The sequence below is a fragment of the Heloderma suspectum genome, chromosome 12, assembly GCF_057233095.1.
Source record: "Heloderma suspectum isolate Gila_16-S chromosome 12, 16-S_ref, whole genome shotgun sequence".
NCBI classification, from domain to species: domain Eukaryota; kingdom Metazoa; phylum Chordata; class Lepidosauria; order Squamata; family Helodermatidae; genus Heloderma; species Heloderma suspectum.
In genome coordinates, this window is record NC_139469.1 from 34076186 (window position 1) to 34101406 (window position 25221).

Below are 25221 nucleotides of genomic sequence, written 5' to 3' on the forward strand. Positions count from 1 at the left end.
TCCTGCTGGATGGAAAGGGACCCAAATTCAGGGCTAAGCTGTGATTTTGGAGGAATATTGGCTATAAACGTAGATTGGGGTCTGATTTTGAGACTGCAGAATGATAGATCATGATTTTAAGCCAACTTCAATCCATTTGAGTACTGAGCCAGTGTAGCATTTGAGAGCATCGCACATCTAAGCTGAAGGGCCAGAGATGTGCTCTGCGAGAAATGCACAAGCTAAAATGTCCACACCTCCTGCTCTTAAGATGTTAGGTGAGTGCTAGACAGCTTTCCAGAACTGTAAACTGTAAACTGCCAGGTGGAACTTTGGGGGTAGCTACTAAGAAGATGGTACCGAGGGGCACATCTGTGGTCATATTCCAGAGGCCTGTTTCAAATTATGATTTACAAACAATACTGCTTCCACGATATATTATCCTGCTCTTATTTAAAAATTGCGTGTGTCACTGTTAGCTAAGGCAAGCATTGATTAAAGTGCTGGGTAGTAAATACAAATAGTAAACCATATATATATATATATATATATATAAAATACATGAACACAAACACACACACACACACACACACACCCCAAATATAAAATATACTCAATCATATTCCTCAAACTATAAAATAACACAACCAACTCAACACACATAAACCCCACTCAATTGCTTCAATGGGGGAAAATGACCTGCTGGAATGGGAACCCAATGAAACCAGCTCATAGGGATCTATATCCAAATAGCAACCCCCTCAGCCCACTCTTTCCAAAATAAAGGTTGGAACCTTGTCAAACAGTCCTTGGCCCCATCCAAACGGTGGCTGCCATTTTCAAGACTGGCAGATTAGGGGCTTCACAGGGCAATTCGCCTCAGAAAAGGCTCCTTTTCTTTTTTTAAAGAGTCTCAGGCTGATCGTATTTTTGTGTTTCTTTTAAATACCTACAGTGAAGTTCTGGAAGAGGAAGCAAGTGCAAGGAGTAGCCTGCCTCAGGATACTCCCCTCCACTAAGGGAAAATCTGCCATCTCGGGTCTGCATAGCTCTTCCTCCAGAGTGCCGTTTCTTTGTGAAATCTGCAAACGCTGGTGAGATAAATCTGACCCCACTCGGAGATACGTGCGACCCCCTCTACGTGCCCAGGCTCAGCCTGGGGGGTCATTGCCCGGATTGTTCTGCTTCTACCTAAGAAAATTCTGGTCTTCTTTCCCGGTGAGCTTCCTTCCTCCCAGAGGGACCAGCGCTCATGTTTGCTATTGCCCTGGTGAGGGTTCCCGGCCACGCCCCACAGGGATGCCAGCGCAAACGCGGTGCGGCCGCTCTCTGCTTTCCGGCCCTTTCCTCCCCCGCCCCCCCCCCCCCCTGAAGAAGAGCAGCGGCCTGGCTGCTCTCTGAGGAAGCCAGAATACTGCGAGTTGTTTACTCTGCTGCCAGGCAGGCGCGCCGGAGCTGTTGTGGGAAGCCGGGGCAAGGCCCCCACGGGGGCCCTCAGCGAGAGCTGTGCTGCCATCACCTGCAAGTCCAGTGGTGCCGAGCGGACGAAGGCACGCCACCGACCCCGCACGTGGGAGCCTTTGGCACCAGGGCTGGAGACCGCAAAGGCCTTGCTGAAATGCATCGCACCCCCCTTTGGCTTCCAGCAGGATGCTGCCGTTACTTGCCGCTGGGGTGGACCCGGTTGTTGGCCCGTAATGGTTTCTTCTTTCTGGCTGCTGGCATGAGCAAGGCCTGGGTCTTACGCGGGGAGAGCAGAGTGGCCTGGCTGACGCCTGGGCTGGTTTGGACTATCCGGATGGGCGCAGAGCTTCTCACAGGCTGGGAGGGCAGAAACGGGCTGCTGCTACTGGGGGCCTGATCCGCATGGGCTGGGGGAGAGAGCCTTGCCGGCTCTTCTGCCCTCTGCCAGCCCCTCTTCTGGGCCTGCCGGCTGTGCACGCCCTCCAGCTGGCACTCGAGGTGGTACACCTCCTCCGTGGCCTCATTCACTCGGTCGAATTGGACGAGCAGCATCTCAAAGAGGGAGAGGAGGCGCTGGGTCTCAGCGTCGGTCTCGGAGCTGTCCCAGGGGCTGGACGCGAGGCTGAGCCCCTCCAGCTGGCTGCAGGAGGTGGAGGCACGAGAACTGTCTGAGGTGGCACCGGGGGTGGGCCCCTGCAGCGAGCGGGAGTCCTGGCTGGAAGAGCGGGAGGGGAGCGGCTCCATCCCCTCGAAGCGCACCTTGTGGCGGAACTGCGGAGGACAGAAAAGGGGTGCTTACTGTGGGGGCTTCACACAGCAAACCCGAGAGCCCTCGATTCCGTGCTGGCCTCATGCACCGGTGACTCTCCTCCTAGGGCCTCATGCCCAGGGGCTCCAATAGGCAAGCGGACCCCTCTCTTGGTGCCCACCAGGCTCCCTGTCGCTCCTGATTTCAATGCTATCGCTTGCCATTTAAAAAAAGTTATTTTCACTGGGAGGTTGCCACACTGCCAAGCAAGGCACTGCCCTCCAACACCATCTTCATTTGGGTTTGACAGAGTGGTTCTGTGCGTGGAGCTCAGAGCCCACCTAAGCAAGTGGCTTTTCTTTGGGTCTCACTTCTTGGAAATGAGGGCTTTGTGACCCACCATGGCAGCCATTCTGTGAATGAGAAAGGCCCACCCCCATTGGCAGCCATTTTGAGAGAGTGCCTATGACATTCCCTCAACATTCCAAGTGTGCCCACTGATCCCAAAATTTGGAGACCCCCTAGCCTGATCGTGTCTCTTTTCTGGTTCAGGAGGAGATGGATGACCACAGCAGTGCTACCCCCAAAAGGCCCGCGGCTTTGTAACTTGCCCACTTCATTGGCTGCCTGCGCTTCTGGTAGGGAAGGGAGGAACCAGGCAGAAGATCTCGGTCACATGATCCCTACATTCCTGGGTGCTGGAGGGGGATAACCCAGTCTGATGTCTCCTCACACCAGACAGGCAATGCAGCAAGCTGCCTTCGGGAGGGTGAACCTCTGCTATTATTCCACAGAATTTTATTTACAGAAATACCGCCTTTCAGCCCTCAACGGAAGTAAGATTTATATTAATAAATATGCATCTTAGTAAGTCTAAAAGCAATAAAATCTGAAGCAATAATTTAAAACAGCATAAAAAGGAATAACAAGCCATTTAAAGAACTTAGTGTGAAATTTCAGCAAAGCAAAATAAAGGGGAAAATAAAAACGTAGCTGCATACATCTAAATATATCAATTTCAATGCATGCCTATGAAATGTGTATATACACACTTGGTGGTGGAACCCATAATGTGGTATTGGGTGCAGAATGCAGCTCCACAAGGATCAGCTTTCATTCTGAAAACAGCATGTTTCTAGCTCTCATGACTACGCTGGTGCACAAAGATAAGACGGATGGGCTAAATAAATGTTCTGTGCTGAGGGACAGGACTTCAATCCTCACCATGACTTGCAAAACAAGATTCAATTATGCAAAATTGCATAATTTTTAGAGGTTGCAGAATTCAGTTTTCTGTCTGGGCACCAACTGCTCTTCCTACTAGTCTGCCTTCTCCTTCATTGCCCTCGCCACCCTGAGCCAGCGAGGGCAAGAGCATATAAGTGCTCCATACACACACAGCTTAGGTGGTCCATACCTCCTTGGCTCTGCTGAATCCCATCCACATCTTGAGCCTGCGAACGAAGAGTTCGACCATTTCGTAATCCTGGGATTCGAAGGCCGGCCGGTACATCTCGAAGCGTGTCTCCCGGTAGTGGTGGATGAGCACTGTGGCAAAGAGCCGCAGAACCACCCACAGCTCCAGCAGGATGTAACTGACGCAGAAGAGGCGGGACAGCCCCACAGGCTCCGGGAGGCAGAGCTGCAGCCTCAGACTGCTGCGGAGGGCGGTGAAGAGGAGCTGGAGCACGCCGACGAAGCTGCAGAAGGACTCCGAGCGGGAGGAGAAGAGCTGGGCAGGAGACACAGGAGAGGCTGCCAGTCCTCCCCGGCTGATCGGTGTGTCTGCGCATGCGCCCCTGCCCTGCAACTGCCACCCGAGGTCAAAGGCCTGCCTGTTCAGTTCATGCAGCTCTCAGCCCACGGCTCCCTCGCCCACTGCTGACCAGTCCCCCAAACGCCTTTGTTCGTCTCCCGCCCACAGGAGGACGCTCCCCCTCTCCTGCACTGCCATGGGAGGTTCCCTCTCCAGATCCCCACCCCTAAGATCTCGGGGCAGCAAACACCCAAGAGGAGTCTGTTCCTCCATGCATCTGGCTGTCTACGTGGGCAAGTGGACAACTCTGTCTGAGCTTGACCCAACGGGCAGGGGGCCTTGGCTCTTGTACTGAAGGGGCCTCGTGCGCCTGGGGAGGCCGAGCAGAGCGGGGGCTGAGAGCGGGCCTGTCCCTTGGAGACCCCTGGCCAAACGCACCAGCCAGTGTTCTGTGCTTACTGCTGTGCACTGATCCATTGATGCTAATTTCTATCACTTGTACACCACCCTTCATCCACAAGGGACCCCAGGCGTACAGGACATTATAAAAAAAGAAAGAACAGCACAATGACATCTGCGTAGAGGAGTCCAGATTTACCAGAAAGCCAAGCTGCGCGTAAGCCAGTGTGAGAATTGCAAAGGCCAGTCCTGTGGCAAAGAGCTCCCTCGCGGACCTCCACAACGTCTTGCCGAACGCAGACCACTGTCGGATGAAGCGCAGCTGTTGGGAAGCCTGTGGGGAAGACAGGGGAGGAGGGCAGGCCTCTGTGACATGTGCTCGGCTTCCCCAGGCACCTGCCCCTGTGCCAGGGGGCTGAGCCTCTTCCTCCTGAGGGCGGAACACAATGCCAGAGACAGCCTCGGGGCTGCATTATGGGGTGGGTGGGGCCAGGAAGCCACCACAGTGCAGCGGAAAGCCCTTCCCGCCAGTCATGAAGCCTCAGGAGAGGCATCTCTGCCTCTTACAATGGGGGAAAGCTGCACATAAGCCAGGAAGGCCCCAAGTGGTGGGTGGTTGGGGGAGGGGGCCGTGGCCTTCGGAGGTTCCCCAGTCCAGCCCTGCCCTGCCCTGCCCTGCCCTGCCCCAAGGTCGTTTCAGCAGCTCTCGCCTGGGTGCCTGTGCAGTCTGCAGTCAGATGGGGGATGGCTGAGGGGAGGGCCTCCGCAATGGTGGCACCCCACTTGTGGGATGCTCGCCCCAGGGAGGCTGGCCTGACATCTACTCTGTGGTCACTTCTGGCCCCAGGCAACTTCATCTCTGATGATATTGTTTTAATCATGCTTTGTTTTACTATTCTTTTGTTGTGTTTAGATTTTTACCGTCTTGTTGTAAGCAGTTCAGGACATGTTTCATATTGAAGTGTGGGATATTTAACTTATGGGTATAAATAAATAACCCTGTGCTCCACTCTAAAAGGGGCAGAACTCTCTCCCCCTGCAGACCGGTTGAAGTCTTGAAAGGATTGGGCTCTTCACACTCTGCAAGTGAAAAGGCAGAGCTGTGGGTCCAGGCTCGCCGCACTCACGCCAAACGTCCATGGCCGAGCTCTGGGGCCAGGGGGGATTGTTCTGCAAGAAGCTGACTCTGCTGGTTAGTGCTGACTGGCTAGCTCCCATGGCATCAGCAAGAACATCTTCCCCCGCGCAGTTTTATATGACAATATTATACAAACAAAAAAGGAAAAGGCAGCCAGCCTGCCTGAAGCAGACAGGCAAGACTGACAGCTAAGATGATTCTGATTCACCGGCAGGCAGGGCTTGGCTATGAATCTGGCTGCACCTGCCTTTGCCTAAAGTCCATCCATTCCCATAAACAGGGACCAAACAGGAGCTGTTCCCCTCCCCTTTTCCAAGGTGCATTTAAAGGCTGGTGTGGCTTGTGCAAATGTATAGCTGTTGGCAAACTCTACCTTGATTGTCAGCATGAAGAGGAGGCAGGCAGCCAGGCAGCGGAAGGCAGCATGGAGAGACGCCACCTGGTAGAAGCTGGTGAACCCCTGCCTGTCCTTCAGGTACTGGGCCCACTGCCGGCTGGCAAGGGTGGCCTGGCTGAGGTACACGACAACAGTGCAGGTGCTGGTCAGGATGAGCAGCCACTGGCCGTAGCTGCCAATGAGAGCGAAGTAGGCCCTGCCTGCCTTCTTGATGGAGAGGGACTCCGAGACCACGAGGTAGACCACCACCACCATGAGGAAGACCTGGGGAGAAGAATGGGAGAGTTCCAGGCAGGCCTTCCGAGGTGGGGTCGCCAGGCCTGTGGTGGTTCTGCTTGCTACAGAACATGCAGTCTGGAGCAGGACTTCACAACCTGAGAGCTTTAACCTACCAGAGAAACAATCGGAATCGCTCGCGTTCTCCCCCCGCCCCTCCGTTCCCTTATCAAAGCCCTGCTGCACACCTCAGGGGAGGAAGAAAATGCCTCCGGGCCCAAAGGGTCAAGGACTCACAGCCGTCCTCCTCTCTTACCCTTCAACACCGAGTCCTGTGGAGCCCCCAGCACGTGGCGGGCACCAAGGGAGCCGCAGCCGCCGCGCCCAAGTTCTCCACAGTCTGAAAGAAGCAACTGGGAGGCGAGAGGAATCTTGGGGACTGACCATCATGAGCAGCTGCAGCGTGACGCCCCTGCTGAGCGGAGCCAGCGGCAGAGAGGCCACGGCCACGGCCGGCAGCGCCTGCTTCGCCACGGGGAACTCCACCCTCAGCGTGACGACAGCATGGAGGCCCAGGCCGGGGCTGTACTGGGTCAGTTCGACAAAGATTGCCCGGCTCCTGCAGGGATGGAAGTGCGGATCAGGACGCGCAGAAGCAAGAGGCACCAGCTTTGGCCGGGGGGCGGGGCGTGAGAGAAGAAACCTGCCGGGCAGTTCAGTGTGCAGGGCCGGATTACCCAGCCGCTTTTTGGTAAGCAGGTCTGCCTAGATCAGTCTCTCACTCAGAGCACATGCACGTCGCTTACCTGTTGCTGATCCAGTTGTTCTGCTGGAGGATGTCCAGGCCGGCTTTGCTGTCTTCCAGAGTTGCTCCCAGCTCCTGGATGTAACCACCGGCGTCATAGAAGGAAAGGTATCCCCAGTACCAGACTCTGAAACAGATGCCGGGGGGGGGGGGGGGAGTCCCACAGGTCAGTCCCAAGCCTGGGTGGATCTTCTCGGTTCCCATTTATAAGTCGCGGGCGGGCGCTGGTGTTCTGCTCCCTCCCCACCGTCCAGTTGCTCACAGTGAAGTCCTGTCATTAACTTCACAGCTGGCCCTATTCTGCTCTCTGCTCTGGCTACAGCCTTCCGCACAGTCCTTGCTAAACACCCCCTGCCCGCCACAAGTGAGTAATGTGCCCAAGTGTATGCACTGAAACACTTGGTATCTGTATATCAGCCTTCCCCAACCCGGTGCCCTCCAGATGTGTTGGACTGCAATTCCCATCCTTCCCAATAACGTGTTCATGTGCATCCACCATCCTTTTACGGCTCCCTCTGGCTTGCTTTTGCTCATCTAGACCCTGATTCTCACCAACAGATGGCTTTTACTTTATTTTTTTCTGGGCCTTTCCAGTGACATCAATCAAACCCAGAGGAACCAAAAAGTTCCATACAGGCTGTACGTCTGTCCTCGATTTGTCATTGGAATATCTGCATGCCCGGCTGGTTCTTCCCTGTCCTCCTCATCACACAGCAAAGAATGGGAGGAATGGGGAGTCGTGCCTGTGCAGCAGTCCTGAAGTCCGAGCCAAGAGAAAGGCAGATGACCGGTGCACCAGGGCTGCTCTGAGACTGGCCAAAGACCACCTGGAGGCAGGGGTTTTTGGAAGCGTCTCCACTCATCTGCATTCGGCAAAGAGGGGATGACTGCAAGAGCGAAGGGGAGCAGCAGGAAACAGGGCACGGTGGCACCAGACGTATGTCGCGCTCAGATGATGACCGGGCGGTCAGGGAGTGTGGAGGCTTGGTCCTTCTTACCCTGCAAGGTCAGGGGGTGAGTAGGCCCACAGCTGTGTGCGGTTGTTGACGATGCTCTTCCACCCAACCGCGTAACTGGCTGTGTCAAAGCTGTCAGAGCCCAAAACGCATTTCTCTCCAGCTGCAGATGGACTGGTCCCACTAAGGACCTGATGAACAGAATCCAGGCACTCTGCTGAGAAAAACAGCAGGCATGGTGTTCTCTGCTGGTCACGTGGTCTTCACTACGCTGCTAGCTATCCCCTTTTCCCTTTCGATTCCCATCTCTCAAACATGCCCGGAGTTCCAGTCTCTGGCTGTCAAGAAAAGCACCTCAGCGCCACTCCACGTGCCCTGCTCTCCAGGTGCAGAAACGAGAGAGGGGAGAAATCCAAGGGCAGACTCTCTTGGCCCGCCCACCTCCTTGTGGAAATGGGGGCCCTCCACCCGCCTGCCCTCACAGACCCCAGCGCAGAGTACGGATTGCCACAGGTGGACACTGCCAAGAGATCCCAGAAGGCTAAATCATTCTTGAATTACTCAAAGCCAGCCAGCCAAGCTACACCGCAATGCGCTTAGTCTTACAGGGACAGGAAACTACCCTCCACCATGAACTGTCAGCAGCTGAGGTTACTTCCCCCCAGCAGTTTGAGCAGGGTGGGCGACAAACAAACAAAGCAATGAAGGCTAGTGCAGTGAGTGTCCTTGAAATGTCCAATGCACCTTCTTTCAGGCGAATTTGCCGCAGCCGGGCCGACCCAAGCGTGGTGCTGTCCCTTTCCCGGCCAGACTGGTTCTTGTACAGATACGGCAACAGCCCCTGAGACATCCACACCCAGAACTCGTCTGATCTGTGCAGACACGGCGGGGAAAGAAAAGGGAGAGAATGCGGAGTGTGGTTCTGCTTCTAGGCAATACGTAATGGCGGTGCCCTTTAGGTTTGGACTTCAGTGCCCAAAATTCACTTTTGGAGGCAGACAGGTAGGTGTGGGGGGGTGGCGAATTTCGGGGAGCCAGTGTGGGTAGTTAGAGTGTTGGACTGGGAGCCGGGAGACCCGGGTTCTAGTCCCCACTCAGCCATGAAGCTCACTGGGTGACTTTGGGCCAGTCACTGACTCTCAGCCCAGCCTACCTCACAGGGTTGTTGTTGTGAGGATAAAATGGAGAGGAGGAGGATTATGTACGCCACCTTGAGTTCCTTGGAGGAAAAGGTGGGATACAAACATGACTAATAAACACATAATAAATGGATTTCTTGGGCCCAGCAATGAGTTTCTGTGGCTCCGATTTGCTACAGCAGAAGATGCCTTATATTGTACGCTGAGGGGCAGCAGCTGGCCAGGATCTCTGGCCAGAAAGGCCTTCCTTGGCCTGGCTCCCGGAGCTCCTGTGACTGGAGCTGCCAGGGGTCTGACCTGGCTGCACAGCTGAATGCGGCCCCCCCTCACAGTACCCACTGTCCTAGTGCCAACAGCATGAACTTCCGCTCCCCTGTAGGCAGACCAGTTTGGAGAAGAAGGAAGCAGAGGCAGCCCTACCCAAGTGGAACAGATCCTACCCCACGGGGCACAGCTCACTGGGAACATTTCCTGCACAAGCCTAAGGGGAATGACTGAGAACTGGGCAAAAACACAGAGCTGGTTGGCCAGAGAAGGGGAACCTTCCGTAAAGTGTTCTAGAGTGGGCCTTTGTGTGTGTGTGTGTGTGTGGGGGGGGGGGATGGCTCTCAGGCTGTTCAGTAGGTGGGCTACTAAAGTATCTTGTGGTCTAGTGACTCCTGGGGATTCATTCGCAAAGCTCAGCAGAGCGGTAAGAGGAGAATTTAAAACTCAAGGCCTAGAAACGTGAGCAGCTGCGGCTCCAGAATACCTCTTAATGCGCAGGAACTGTTCACTGCCCAGCTGCTGCTTGATGGAGCTCTGCAGGAGGAAAGCCCGGCTGTTCTGTGAGGCATCACCGTAGCTGGCGAGGAGGATCACCAGGAGGAACAGCATGTAGGCGAGGAGGTTCTACCATGCAGAGAAAGACAGGTGGGCAGACAGACAGGGTTCACAATCCTGCTGGGAGCAACGGGTTTTTCTGCCTCTGCAGAAAAGCCACCCAAGATCGCGCCAATTCAGCAGAACCTTTATTCACTCTGGAGCAGAGCCACCACGCACAGAGCCTCCCCTTCGGCATGGGAGTCATGGGGGAACCCTTCTGGCAGGAGGGCACACAGCGCCAGGCCCTTGTTGCCGAGACCCCTCATGCCCCCCCCCCCCCCCGGACTGGGTCTCAAGCCATGGAGTGAGCTCATGCGGTGAGGTCATTTTAGACCCTGGACGCCAAGGTCTGGGGTGGGGGGGGGCTTCAGACAGCCTTGTGTGTTACTCTGCTGTGAAGCCTACAGCTCACATATCTCTTCCTCCCTCAAACTGCCAGTCTATGCTTAATAACCGCTTCTACATTCCGGATACATTAGACCAAGAACAACGAACCTGTTTTCCAACCCGGATAATAAAAAATAAAAATACTCTGAGCATGTGCAGTTTTGCATTTTAAACTCACTTAAACCATGGCGCCACCAGGACTACAGGAATCGAATGGCGTCTGCTTCTGCTGCCCTGATGTGCTCGGCGCCTGCTGCACTCTGGGGGGTCACTGGGAGGTCCCCAGGGCTGCAGAGCCCTGGATCTTGGCCCCAAGGTCCAGCCCAAGCGGCACCCTGAAGCCAGGCCAAGCCTGGCCCAGGCTGCTGCTGCTGCTCCTCACCTTGAGCAGGCTGTGCAGGAGTTTCACTTTCCTGGCCTCCTCCTTGGCCTGGAAAAGAGCAAATCCCTGAGGCGGCCGGACCTTGCTGATCTTCTCTGACACGTGCTCAACCAAGGGGTGCTCCACCAGGGTGTCGTCCTCCTCGGGGTGCAAGCGTTTGGCCACCAGCGAGAAGTAAAGGGCCTCCAGGAGAACCTGGGTGGGGTGGGGTGTTGGGTAGCAGAGATGCAATTTCAAGGAGATATAACTATTTTACCAACTGACCAATTAATATTATAATCAGCAGCTCCAATACATATCAGTAAACGTAGATCTACTAAAATGATAGATTCCTTCTTCATTAAGATTTCATTACTGTCGCGTTCAAGCAAAAAATGGAAAGGTGATACCATTTTTGTACGAGAATTTTAAAAAAATGAAACAAAAACAAATCAACAAAATAGATGCGAGTGGGAGAAAAATCATGGCCAGCTGCACCAGACTAATCCTATGGATTAACAGGCTCTCGGGGGGTTCCCACTGTCACCATCTTGCCCTGGGGATCTTGCCTTTGCTGCCAGCCACCACATCCCCTGGCCTTACTTGTGGGACAGAAAGTGCTCTGCAGATATTGGGAAAGCACTTCAGAAATCAGCATTTTCCAAGATGCCTCTGAACAGCACAACAGTAACCTGACTTCTGGCTTTACATCGTTCTGCTTTCCATAAATATCTTAACAAAGATATTTCAACCAGCAAAGACTCACTGGGAGTCAATTTAATCAGGTTCAATTACCCTTCCAAAAATCTGTGCCAATTCCTCCCAAACTAAGTTGCTTTAGTGGTCTCTTTTAGTGTTTGGTGTTGCGCGCGCTCTCTTTCTCTCTCTCTCTCTCTCTCACACACACACACACCCTCCCTCCCTGTTGGGGATGGAGAATTCCATAGGACCAGGAGCAGCTGTGGGGAACAGAAGGGAGGGGCCCTGGGTCTGCAGGGAACAGAAATGCCAGATCATTTCCAAAGTAAGGGATATCCCAAAACTGCAGCTTCTGATCTATGGACAGTAGAAAGTTGTAAAAAAATGGATCTCCATTGTGATCTATCGAACTCAAATGTTTAGGAGTAAGTCATGGAACATCCGGGGGGGGGGGGGGTATTAGGGGAAAGCCTGACAAAGCTCTTAGAAACAACTGAAGAATTCCCAAGGAGCAGACCCCTTTCATCATGTTCCTCCATCATGCAATTGCCCGCCTGGGCAATTGTCTCATCGACTGTTTCGTGCAAGCAGAGATTTTCTTGTGGGAATGCTTCTGTGCAGAAAGGTGAATGGTATGTGTGCAGTTTTATCATATTAATGAAGTGTATTCATGCATAAATAATAATTAATGCCTGCTCAGGTATACTGAGTGCCCTATGTGGAACATTACACTTTTCTAAACTGAAACCTCTCATCTGGAATTAGAACAGGGATGGATAACCCCTGGCACACATCCACTGGACATTCTACATTTACACCATAGCAGCTCAGACGATGGCAGCAGGATTCAAACCAGACAGCTGGGCCTTTTTTTGCCCCTTACAAGTAGATACTCATAAAAAGCCTGGGAGGTGGCTGAGGAGCATCTGTGCAGCATCTGTTGAATGTCCATCCACTGAGCTTTATAGTCAATCAGAAATTTGGAATGGGGTTGCTGGATGGTGACAAACGTGGAGAGAACTGGATTTCATATCCCAAATAGGCGCTCTGTCCACTGTACCCTCACTGGGCACATGAAATAAATTATGGTTTGTTTATTAAAAGCATTTGTGAGCTGCTTTGCTACTCAGAAACAGAATGCTGACGGAGATGTAAAAAACAGCAGCAGCAAAAACATAAACGACAGCACCCAGGAAATGATAAAAGCAAAAGATTACATTGTGTGTGTCTGTGTATGGGTGTGTGTGCTCCTAATGTGGCCCTCTGTCAGTCTGTCCTCCCTTTTTCTTGGCCTTAGATGTGGAGAGAGGTTCTCTGCTGCAGCCTGCACTGGGTCTGGGCAGCCCCTGCCAGAGGAGGGAAATCAGCCCTAGGATGCTGTTGCTCTGCACTTAAACAAGTCCTGGCTATTGCACAGGTGGTTCTGGGCTCCTCTGAGAATACATCTGCGCCTCTGCAGCTGAGGAGCTGTGGCGTCCCGCCCTGCCAACGGGGCTGCAGTGTTCTTTCCTGATGGGTGCTCGGACCTGGCCTCCTCACTGCCCCATTGTCAGGGCAGCCCGTGCTGCGGCCAGCCATGAGCCCTCCCGCCCTGCACTCAGCCAAGCAGAATGCAGGAGGGGGGAGCTTTGTCTGTGTGCCCCTGCGCTCTCACAGACAGTAATCCAGCCATAAAGAAGAGACAAATGCCCACAACTGCTTTGGAAAATCCAGAAAGTGAGATCCACCACAGAGAAGGTTCTGCTTTGCACCCTCCCAGATGTTACCATGGCAGAATAAAGAACGTGGAGCAAGGTCTTCTCAGGCGATCTCAGTGAGCAGGCGCTAGCAATGTATGCAGATCACAGAAACTGACAAGTGAGGAGTCCCATCAGAAGTGGGTCTTGAGAGGGAATGACAATTTCGAATTTTCCAGAAAAAGTCAGAGGCAAATCCATGCAAGCAGCCTCCACCAGGACCTACCTTGAGGGGTTCCCAGAGCAAAAAAGAGGAGAGGAAGCTAAAAATCCCTGAGATGAGCCACATGAGGGCCATGCTGGAGGTGAAGCCTGCCCCGATCCAAACGGAGACCCCGAAGCAGATGACAAGGAGGGCGAAGCTGAGGCCGTGCGCCAGGTGAGAGCACCAGAAGGGCAGCAGGCGCTTCCGGAGGGCGCCGTCCGCGACTGCGGGAGACAAACACGTTGGGAACGCAGGTGAGATCTGCCAGGGTCTGAATTTTGTGCCCCATTGCTATTTTTGGTATTTTCCCCAGGATCCCCACGGCCTCCCCTTGTGCTGGAACAGGGGGAGGTGGCAGGAAGCGCAGGTCGCACAGCCATGTTCTCAGGACGAAGGGAGTCCCTCCTCTGTCCCTGTGCAACAACGCAGGCGGAGGACATCGCGTAGCTGATGCACCGTGGGAGGTGCAAGGGGTAAGAGCAGCAGCACGTGCTGCTGGAATTGAGGAGAACGCCCATCGCAAAAGGGAAGGAAAGGAGGTGGGTCGGCGCTGGGAGGGGCAGGGTGGCCTCGACAGGACTCTACATCATGGCAGGTCAATGCATTTCCCCCACCAAGTTTCCAGGATGATCGCAAATTTCCGGAGCAGCCCTAGACGCCCTGATACCTGTTCGCATTGCTTTGGCCGAGCGGTTCAGTTCCTTGCCAGGGGCTGCTGCCACGCCTTGCCCTTTCTCATTCAGCCTCTGCAACATGATTGCCTCCGTCTTCTCCCCAAACATGCTGGATCTGCCAGGGCAAATAAGCTGCGTTAAGTCAGGAGTGGGGAACCTCAGGCTTGCGGGCCAAATCTGGCCTTCACAGAGCTGCACCCTTTCCCGGCCACACCCCTTTCTCCTGACTGCCAATCATTTGGCGGTTTTCCAGTTTTTGAATGCTTGTTCCCCCACTTTAAAGGGTTGAAATGCCTCTCCTAAGGCTGGCTTACTGGCTGTAAGTGAAAATAAACTGGCATTCTGGGCTCCACTCCTTTTGCTTTGGCCCCACCCACCACTGGAATGCAAGCCCTGAGAGCTTCTCTGAAACTGAATCTGAAAAGGTTCCCCAGCCCTGTGTTATGTCTTCCCTGTGTTATATCTTCAACTGCACTGCCTGTTTCCAGAATTGGGGGGCCAGGAAGCAAGCAGGCAGGAGTAAGCCATACAAATCTGCAGCCAGGTCCTTTAAGGCAAGATAAGGCATCTCAGGATTGGTGCTTCCTCTTCCTGAAAGCCATCTGGCAACTGCGCTGTTCCCTACTCATTTGCACAGCAGACCGAGATCCTTGGACACCCATGGCTTGCACCGTCCACCCACAGGGAAATTGTGTGTGAAACTTGTGCAACCTGGTACCTCCTGTCACCCAGATTTGCTTCGCACATGGACATATCCAAGCCAGTGGAACAGGGGGGATCCTGCTCTTTCTCCCCACCTCTTGCTCCAGCACCCTCCCTGCCTCCCTCCCTCTTAGCAGACTTACAGCCCTGAGGTGAGGTCCGTTTCAACCCTGGGGTATTGTCCGGTATCCTGAGGATGGGAGAGGCCGCCCGCTCCGTCAGCAAGAATTTGCCGGATCAGATCTTCATCTGCGATGGGGAAAACAGATCTCAGGCTGAGTTTACAGCAATGTAAATCAGCAACATTGATTGCATCTGTGGCATTCGTTTCCAAGGCAGATGTTCCACTCCACAGATGTATTCAGAATATGCACATAAAGTGCTGTTTCCTGCCCTCCCCCTCTTACCTGAAGCTGAAAAGCATCTGGTCTGAGCTTGGGGGAAGCTGAGGGACAAGCTGTCCTCCTCAGCAGCCAAAGGAGCCTCAAGGCCAAGATGGCGGCTGGTCCTGCCCCTCTTCAGCTTCTGAATGGTGTTGCCCATGATGGAGGGGTTGCTCAGCAGGTCAGGCCAATTGAGGAGTGCCTCGTTGGAGTGCCACCGAATCAGGCTGCATCCAAAGGAAGGAGAAACCAGAGGGAGTCTAAGCCCAGAAACACGCAACCCTCCAGCACAGCGGGTCAAGAAATATCACCTTATATCCCCAAACCCTCCTTGAGTTGGACCCGTGGGCAGAATGTCTTTCTCTCACCCGCAGGGCCTTGGCAGGGGTGGGGGAGTGGCACAAAAATGACAACTGGACCCGATGACACCCACTTACCTTTTCGGGTCATCCTGGAACAAATCTGTTTTGGTTTGCTCCGAAAAGGCCTGCAAAGAAGCAAAGAATGTTCAGTCCAGACCTGGCCAGTTCTGCCCTCTGGACCCAGCTGACAGTCGTGGGGCCCACTGGGAGCAGTGCAGCCACCTCAGAAAGGGCAACTGTATGAAGATGGCTAATGTGGTCAGGGGTCTCCAACTTTTTTAGGTCAGTGAGTGCATCTGGAATGCTGAGGGAGTGTCATGGGGACTCTCTCAAAATGGCTGTCATGGGGCGTGGCTTGCCCATTCATAAAATGGCTGCCATGGTGGTCATGGCCGATCACAAAACACTCATGTCCCAAAAGGCAAACTGGTGAGCCTAAAAGACGAGTAAATTACCCAAGAACAAGGCAGAGGTGGCGTCTGAGCTCCAAAGCATAAGGCCACTCTTTATGAAGATGGTGCTGGAGGGCTGCAATTTGCTTTCCAGCAAACTGGCCTCCCAGTTTAAACAAATATGTTTTAATTTGTAAAAATCTTAGAAATAAGATAAAGATCAACGAAAGGAGGCTGAGGGGTGCCAAAAGAGGTGACCGTGGGCGCACTGGCACCCACGGGCACCACATTGGAGACCCCACCACTTGGTAACGGGAGGCAAACGGGATGGGAAGAAACAGAGGGCCTGAAGTGGCCCAGGGGCTGCCTGCTCAGCACCCCCTTCAGAAACTGCATCAGCACCCGCCTCTCGCCATCCTTCACCTCTGTCCGAAGCCCAGGGAAAGTGATGAAGGAGCTCTCGCGAAGAGACGAGTCCACATAGTTGTCAATCTCTAAAGACTGCTGGTCCGAATGGGTCAAAGATTGGCTGACAGACACCTGCAAGAGAGAAGAGGGCTTGAGGGGCCAAGGAGGCAACGACCTCTTCGTTATGGCTGTGATCATGGATGTCACTAGGGGTGGGGGGAACCGAGAGTTACAGTCAGACTGGAGCTGTATGGACTACTTTAACTCCATTCCATCTGTTTCATGGATTGTTGAGTCTCTTTCATTCCGTTGTCCGCTCGATGACAGAATCGGAACTTTTTAATCACATTTTGTTCTACTTGCGCTAATGTGCATTAGCACAGATCTCCCCCCCTCCCCCGCCCCCCAAAGCAGCATTCGCATGATTCAGAAAAAGCCAATCCACTGCAGAATACAGATTGGGTACATCGAAGTCAGAACTCATTTGAATCTGTTGTGGATTTCTCCAGCGTCCCTAAATCAGATTCATTCAGCTTTCTGGGGAGCTGAAAGTCACCTCGATCTAATTTGAAAGAAAAATAAAGCCAGCCAGCTGCCTACAACTTTCTTTCTCTCTCCGTTTTTAAAAAATGGCTGCCAAGGGTGGTGGGTATTCTGGTGAAGACAGACTCTTGTCTCTGGCAGGCATTCACCCACCCTTCCAGAACCAGAACTGTTAATTTGATGGACCTTAAGAACCTTGGTTCTCAGGGTGGCTCTTGTAGGTTATGGTCCCATCCTGGATGCTTTGCCAAATAAGAGGTGTGGGTGAAATCATGGTTTTCTGCTTCAAAGATTGAGAGCTGTGTGGGTGGGTGGGTGGGGTAGATGGTGCTTGCCCCGTTCCTGCTCCAAAACCCCTTCTCCATTTAGGCCAACTCTCTATATTAGCAAGATGGCTCTGTTCACACCATTTGCTCTCTCTTTTGCATTCATCTGTTTTAAATTATTTAAAATAAGATTGCAATACACAAAATAATTGTTAGTTCTAATGCAATCCACAGTTTAAAAAACATGCACAGTTAACTCAATGTTACAAAACTCAGCAACAGCTATAACAACCACATCACATTTAAGCTTCCAGAAGTCAATAAACATATGACAGTTGGACACCACAAGGCCACTTGGAGATTAACTCTGCAATAGGTAATTATTTAATGCTGTACCACTGTACAAAGAAGCATTGCTCTTTAATTATCCTAAGTAAAGTGTCCTGTCCCCTTCATGGATCACTGCCTTGTTGTGGCGAAGGGGCTTAGTGAAGCCATAAGCTATGCAGTGCAGGGCCACCCAAGACGGACAGGTCATGGCGGAGAGTTCTGATAAAATGTGGTCCACTGGAGAAGGAAATGGTAACCCACTCCAGTATTCTTGCCAAGAAAACCCCATGGAACATATCACAAGGCTAAAAGAGATGACGCCGGAAGATGAGACCCTCAGGTCAGAAGGTGTCCAATATACTACTGGGGAAGAGCAGAGGGCATTTCCAAGTAGCGCCAGAAAGAGTGAAGCGGCTGGGCCAAAGCCGAAAGGACACTCAGCTGTGGATGTGTCTGGTGGTGAAAAGAAAGTCCGATGCCGTAAAGAACAATATTGTTTAGGAACCTGGAATCAAGGTAAGCTGGAGGTGGTCAAACATGAGATGGCAAGATTGAACATCGACATCTTGGGAATCAGCGAACTAAAATGGACAGGCATGGGCGAATTTAATTCAGGTGACCATTATATATACTACTGTGGGCAAGAATCCCTTAGAAAAATGGAGTAGCACTCATAGTCAACAAAAGGGTGGGAAAAGCAGTACTGGGGTACAATCTCAAAAGCGATAGAATGATCTCAGTACGAATCCAAGGCAAACCATTCAACATCACAGTAATTCAAGTCTATGCCCCAACCACCGAGGCCGAAGAAGCTGAGGTTGATTGGTTCTATGAAGACCTACAACACCTTCTAGAACTAACACCAAGAAAAGATGTCCTCTTCATCATAGGGGATTGGAATGCTAAAGTAGGAAGTCAAGAAATCACCGGGATAACAGGCAAGCATGGCCTTGGTGTACAAAATGAAGCAGGACAAAGGCTAATAGAGTTTTGCCAAGAGAACACGCTGATCATAGCAAACACTCTTTTCCAACAGCACAAGAGGCGACTCTACACATGGACATCACCAGATGGTCAATATCGAAATCAGATTGATTATGTCCTTTGCAGCCAAAGATGGAGAAGCTCCATACAGTCAGTAAAAACAAGACCTGGAGCTGACTGTGGCTCAGATCATGAGTTGCTTCTTGCAAAATTTCAGCTTAAATTGAAGAACGTAGGGAAAACCATTAAACCATTCAGGTATGACCTAAATCATATCCCTTGTGAATATACAGTGGAGGTGAGGATTAGATTTAAGGGATTAGACCTGATAGACAGAGTGCCTGAGGAACTATGGACGGAGGTCCGTAACACTGTCCAGGAGGCAGCAACGAAATCCATCCCAAAGAAAAAGAAATGCAAGAAAGCCAAGTGGCTGTCTGATGAGGCTTTACAAGTAGCTGAGGAAAGAAGGGAAGCGAAAAGCAAGGGAGAAAGGGGAAGATATATCCAACTGAATGCAGAGTTCCAGAGAACAGCAAGGAGAGACAAGAAGGCCTTCTTAAATGAACAATGCAAAGAAATTGAGGAAAACAATAGAATGGGAAAGACTAGGGATCTTTTCAAGAAAATCGGAGGTATCAAGGGAACGTTTTGTGCAAAGATGGGCATGATAAAGGACAAAGAAGGCAGGGACCTAACAGAAGAAGATGAAATTAAGAAGAGGTGGAAAGAATACACAGAAGAACTGTACAGGAAAGATCTTAATGTCCCTGATAGCCATGACAGTGCGGTCACTGAACTTGAGCCGGACATCCTCGAGAGTGAAGTCAAGTGGGCCTTAGGAAGCATTACTAACAACAAAGCTAGCGGAGATGACAGCATTCCAGCTGATCTATTTAAGATCCTAAAAGATGATGCTGTTGAAGTGCTGCACTCAATATGCCAACAAATCTGGAACACTCAACAGTGGCCACAAGACTGGAAAAGGTCAGTTTACATTCCAATTCCAAAGAAGGGCAATGCCAAAGAGTGTTCAACCTGCCGCACAATTGCGCTCATTTCACATGCCAGCAAGGTGATGCTCAACATCCTACAAGCTAGGCTTCAGCAGCATGTGAACTGAGAACTACTGGAAGTACAAGCGGGGTTTCGAAGAGGCAGTGGAACTAGAGATTCGCTGGATCATGGAGAAAGCAAGAGAATTACAGAAAAGCGTCTATTTCTGCTTCATTGACTACGCTAAAGCCTTTGATTGTGTGGATCACAACAAACTGTGGCAAATTCAAGAAGCAACAGTAAGAACCGGACATGGAACAACCGATTGGATCAAAATTGGGAAAGGAGTACGACTATTGGTATATATTGTATATATTGTATATAATACAATATATTGTATATTGTCGCCCTGCTTATTTAATTTATATGCAGAGTACATCATGAGAAACGCTGGGTTGGATGAATCACAGGTCGGAATTAAGATTGCTGGAAGAATTATCAACAACCTCAGATACGCAGACGATACCACTCTAATGGCAGAAAGCGAAGAGGATCTAAAGAGCCTCTTGTTGAGGGTGAAAGTGGAGAGTGCAAAAGCTGGTTTGAAACTCAACATTAAATAACGAAGATCATGGCATCTGGCCCCATCACTTCCTGCCATATAGAAGGGGAGGAAATGGAAGCAGTGACAGATTTTATGTTCTTGGGCTCCAAGATCACCGCAGACGGTGATTGTAGCCATGAAATTAAAAGACACTTGCTCCTTGGGAGGAAAGCTATGGCAAACCTAGACAGCATAGTAAGAAGCAGAGACATCACCTTGCCGACAAAGGTCCGTCTAATCAAAGCTATGGTTTTCCCAGTAGTAATGTATGGCTGTGAGAGCTGGACTCTAAGGAAGGCTGAGCGCCGAAGAATCGATGCTTTCGAACTGTGGTGCTGGAGAAGACTCTTACGAGTCCCCTGGACTGCAAGGAGGTCAGATCAGTCAATCCTAAAGGAAATCAACCCTGAGTGCTCATTGGAAGGACAGATACTGAAGCTGAAGCTCCAATATTTTGGCCACCTAATGCGAAGAGAAAACTCCCTGGAAAAGACCCTGATGCTGGGAAAGATTGAAGGCAAAAGGAGAAGAGGACGGCAGAGGATGAGATGGCTGGATAGCATCACCGATGCAATGAATATGAACTTGAGCACACTCCGGGAGAGAGCGGAGGACAGGAAGGCCTGGTGTGCTATGGTCCATGGGGTCACGAAGAGTCGGACACGACTGAACAACAACAACAACAAAGTGTCCCGTGGTCATTCATAAACTTGCCTCTCATCCCACTTCTTTCCTTTAACATTTTAATTCTAAATTCCTGCATCTTAGAGCATTGCAACCATGTCCCCATATAATTTGTGGAGATATAATTACATCTCCAGCAATTATGTTATTACCACTAAATATTCTTGCTCACTTTATAGGGAGGTAGGAAACCAACCATTATATATATATTTTAAATTATCTCATATTAATACAAATCAGAGTCATTTAACTTGACACTGATAAAACCTCTTTATACAAACATAAACATGCAAGTCAGGTTTTCTTTGACTGATCTTTTGTCAAATAACATGCTCATAACTAGTGGTTAACTAGCTTGTTTAAATAGATTCAACAAGGCTGCATTCAAGAAGCAATTAGGAAAGGGCTGTAGCACAGCAGGGAAGCATAACCGATCCATTTTTTAAAATTAGTAACATTTATATACTGCCTCATTGGCAAAAAAGCCATCGAAAGGCCAAACCCCTGGCATCTCCTGCTGGGATTGAGGAAGACCCCACCCAGAAACTGTGGAAAGCTGCTGCCAGTTAGCATAGAGTAGTAGATAATGACCCAGTTCACATGTCATGTGAATGAGTAGAAGCCAGATGCACGCTTGTTCCAGATTACCTACGGTTTAAACAACCCATGGGTAGTCGTAATGTGTAGATTGGATCAATACTGGGCTAGACGGACTGACGGCCTGACTGGCATAAAGAAACATCCTATGTTCCTGCTTAAAATGGGGAGGAGGGGAAGGAAGGCTGTAGCTCTGCATGCAGAAGGCCCCAGGTCCAGTCCCCAGCACCTCCAAGTAGGGTGGGAAAGACTCTTGTCTGAAAGGAATTTCAGGCTGAACCTTGGGGTGTCTGTTGGGATGCTAAGCTGTGAAGCCCCACCTATGCTCAACTTGTATATTTGTAAATAATGGCAAATATTAAAACAATACCAGTTAGTCTCCAGTAACTGAATTCCTAGGAAGGCAAAGGAGTGTTGCAAGCTGCCTTATACTAAGTCAGACCCTCGGTCCATTTAGCCTAGTCTTGTCAACACCGACTGGCAGCAGCGGCTCTCCAGGGTTTCAGGTGGGAGACTTTCTTGGCCCTACCTGAAGATGCCAAGGGTGCAACCCGGGACCTTCTGCATGCCAAGCAGGGGCTCCACCACAGAGCTGCGGCCCTTCCTGTGTAAGCAAAACCAAACTCCGTGTGAGCGCTGGGATCCCTGCCACTTCCCCTCTCGGAGAACTGAGGTGCACATGTTGACACCGTAAGCAGACGCCCGAGATGGTTACCTTGCTTCGTGCCATCCGGAAAAGGAAAAGCAGACCCAGGTACAAGGGATAGACAACCAAACTGGACACCAAGCCGACCACGACAGTCTCACCACTGACCGGGATCAAGGAGGAAATGGCCACGTGGCTAAAAGGGGACAGAAGAGAATAGCAGGAGGTTGTCTGTGCAAATCAAGGGAGTTCGCCATATTGTTACACAATTAATGATGGCCAGTCCATGATGCTCCAGTCCCAGAAAGAAAGGCGCCGAGACTCAAACCTGTCAGGAAGTCACACGCCTTGTCCTGGGCAGCCTGGGTCCTTGTCCCAGGATTTGACTGTGGGTACTTAGTGGTGAGGGAAAGGTAGTCGGCATAACTGCAGGGGCACCCTTATCTTTACTATTGTTTCACATGCTCCAACACATTCTAAAGCTCAGTCCTGGTGAACCCTGCCTTAGATCAGACCCTGCCAGTCCAGGTTCTCGATATGGCTCACTTCTGCCCTCCCACACTGGAAGCTTGAGACCTATCCAGCCAATACTCGGCATCACCACCTGCCATGAGATTGGGAGCATATTGTGGGTCCTGATGCCCGTCCTCCTGTCCCTTCTCACCACGTACAGGATGTAATTCTCACACCAGAAGGTTCGGCAAGGCCATGCATGGGAGAACCATAAGGGTGGCTTCCTCAGAACGTCCTCATTCTGGCCTCCCTTTGCCTCAGCCCTGGCATGCTGCCTCCCCCTGAGCCAGTCTTCCTCCCAGGGCTAGCCGGACCATCTCAAGAGGGGACTCTCTGCTGTCTGTCTTAGGAAAGAAGCCCATACAGGCACACAGCTACTGTTCATGTGAGACATTGCCCCCCTGACCATGCTGGGCTGCGAGAGAGAGAAGCTCCTGTCTCAAGCACACCTGAAATTGACGTCTCCTACGACGCCGTACCACACCGCATTGGCACAGAGGAAGAGGAAGATGAGGAGGCAGCAACAGGAGGCTCTCTGGACACGCGTGAAGCGACTGCGAGGGGGCCGGTCCCACAGGGACAGCCAGACATGCTTCTCAAAGAAACCCCGTTGCAGCTCACCAATGAAGATCCGCGGGAAGCTTCTCAGATCGGTCTCCGCTAAGGAGAAGGCACAGAGGAGTGTCTGCATTAGTCTAATAGTCCAATAACGATAGTGGAAGATACAGGCACACTTTAAAATATTTGCAAAATAAATTGTTTTTGAGACGACCATCAGACTAGCTTAAGGAACCACATGCTAAATGTTGCAATGGGGAATCTGTTTTCATCCCCGCTAAGCTAGCATCATTACAGGGTAGATATGGGTGGCCACTTTGGGCAGTGTTGGGCACCCTCTTCTGGGCCTCTTCCCAGGCTCTGGGGAGAAGGGCCATGCGCCAACAAAGCAGGAAGTGACCCGTTGACAGTGCAAGACATGCACTGTATGGAGAAGGAACTGGGACTGCGCACCCCACCATAAGCTTTGGCCCACCTCAAATCCTACACCCACACACCCAGGAGAGTGTCCTCTATGAGATGGCATAGAATTACATGCAACCTAAGGCTTGTTTGGGATATAGGACACTTTCAAGCATTTGGGATGTCTCAAAGCTCATTCTGGTGCTTACACCCTCAGTTCCTTATTAATTTCTACCTACCTTGGATATGTGGGTACCATGATTGACTGACTGTGTTGGGCTGGACACAACTCTATGCTTGTTACACATGGTTGTTACATATGGTTACAACAGTGACTGTTAACATTAACAGGCATTAATGCTGATATAGCAAAGGAAATTTACAAGATTAGTTTTGGAATTTTTGTAGGTTTATTATTATTATTGTGCTGATAATAAAGAGACCCAAATAAACACTGAAATGTTTGAAAACCTAATTTACAAAATAAAAAGGGGGACCTGTTTGACCTCATAGAACAGGGGTGGGAACCTCAGACCTGGGGTCCAAATCTGGCCCTCTGCATTCCCCATACAGCCATGCCCCCTTTCCCCAACCATCAATCGTGTGGCGCTTTCCTGGCATTTGTGCAGTTTTTCCCCATTCTAAACGGCTGAGATGCCCCTCCTGCAGCTCAGTGACTGGCACGAGGAGCTTTAAACTTCAACATGCTGGATTTTTTGTATTTGGGGCCCCACCCCTTTTGCTTCTGGCCCCACCCTCCACGGGAATGCAGCCCTGCAAAGCTTCTCTGAAAATGAATTCAGCCTTTGGGCTAAAAGAGGCTCCGCACACCTGCCATAGAAAGAGAGATATCACAATGTCAAATGACGGTGACTGTTCAGCCATTTCTAATAACAACTGGGGATGAAAAAAACCGTTTTGCATCTTGCATTGCAGCTTTTAGTATGTCATTTCTTATTCTAGCCTAATTGGTCTCTCAAACAATAATTTCTTTACCAATTATTTTAAAGCTCAACCTGATTTTTATTGGTCCATAAGGGCCAGTGTAACTGGGAGGCTGACAAAATCAAAAGCGAAGCTCTATGGGTGGTATCATGTTTTAAAATGTCCTTCACAAGTGTGTCACCCATCCCAATTGCCTGTAGGACAACATGGGTCATGGGAAAGGGAGAGTGCTCACTCAAAGTGACTGTCCCAGGCCTGTCTTCATTTCAACCCTCAGAGCTAAATAGTTCAAGGAGACCCCCATTTGAGTCTGCCACATGACACATTTCTCCTCAAAGCTTAGACAGTTATGATGGTTGTTCTTCATGGTCAAAATGGTCGTCGCCTACAAGTCCTGCTGTCTGGGCCTTTTCTTTTTGCTCTTCCTTTCCTCAGAAGCACAGCTGAAATCTGTGTGCTTGTGTGGGGACCCCTTTCTCCTCACCATGAGAATTCTGAACAGCCATGGCCTACCAATCCAGCTCCCTCAGGGCTGGGTCCCTGTGTGTCTTCATTCCTCCTTCACAGGGCCAGACTCAAGGTAATGGCCTCACAGAATTTTCTAGAGAGATTTTGTGTTCCATCCCCACTCACTAGCAGCCAAGACCTCCTTTTCCACCAGGCCGTTGTTCTCCTCACTTTCCACAGACAGCCAGTCATTCACCAAGAAGTGGTAGTTCTTACAGGTCTGCAAGTCTCTGACAATGACATGTTGCAAGTACCATGATGGATTTAGCCCTAAACAGTAAGGGGGAGAAGGAGACACAACTTTAGCATATGTTCTTTTATTGACCAATCCATAATTTTGAAATTGCAGTGCTTTGGAAAGTCCTAACCACAACACTTGACCCTGAAAACAATGTGTGCAGCTTCTGAAGCAACTCTTTTATAGCCATTATATTTAGGGATCAGAGAATCAGCAACATTCAAGATTGCCGAGATAC

At 51.0% G+C, this 25221-nt stretch overlaps 1 protein-coding gene across 1 annotated transcript in view; it reads right to left on the reverse strand.

Annotated features, from left to right (window-relative positions):
- Positions 1 to 884: 884 nt before the first annotated feature.
- Positions 885 to 25221, reverse strand: part of PKD1 (polycystin 1, transient receptor potential channel interacting) — a 170254-nt gene continuing 145917 nt past the window's right edge. Inside the window, exons 28-46 of the mRNA XM_084819019.1 lie at positions 24872 to 25015; positions 22783 to 22993; positions 21890 to 22016; positions 16186 to 16302; positions 15446 to 15495; positions 15033 to 15235; positions 14769 to 14874; positions 13917 to 14038; positions 13271 to 13473; positions 10631 to 10825; positions 9749 to 9888; positions 8603 to 8730; positions 7901 to 8075; positions 6904 to 7029; positions 6542 to 6716; positions 5858 to 6145; positions 4546 to 4680; positions 3609 to 3923; positions 885 to 2214 (exon numbers count right to left, since the gene is read on the reverse strand). Of these exons, the coding sequence (XP_084675145.1) occupies positions 1639 to 2214; positions 3609 to 3923; positions 4546 to 4680; positions 5858 to 6145; positions 6542 to 6716; positions 6904 to 7029; positions 7901 to 8075; positions 8603 to 8730; positions 9749 to 9888; positions 10631 to 10825; positions 13271 to 13473; positions 13917 to 14038; positions 14769 to 14874; positions 15033 to 15235; positions 15446 to 15495; positions 16186 to 16302; positions 21890 to 22016; positions 22783 to 22993; positions 24872 to 25015 (3536 nt within the window). The 3' untranslated portion in view covers positions 885 to 1638. The remainder of the gene's footprint in view (positions 2215 to 3608; positions 3924 to 4545; positions 4681 to 5857; positions 6146 to 6541; positions 6717 to 6903; positions 7030 to 7900; positions 8076 to 8602; positions 8731 to 9748; positions 9889 to 10630; positions 10826 to 13270; positions 13474 to 13916; positions 14039 to 14768; positions 14875 to 15032; positions 15236 to 15445; positions 15496 to 16185; positions 16303 to 21889; positions 22017 to 22782; positions 22994 to 24871; positions 25016 to 25221) is intronic.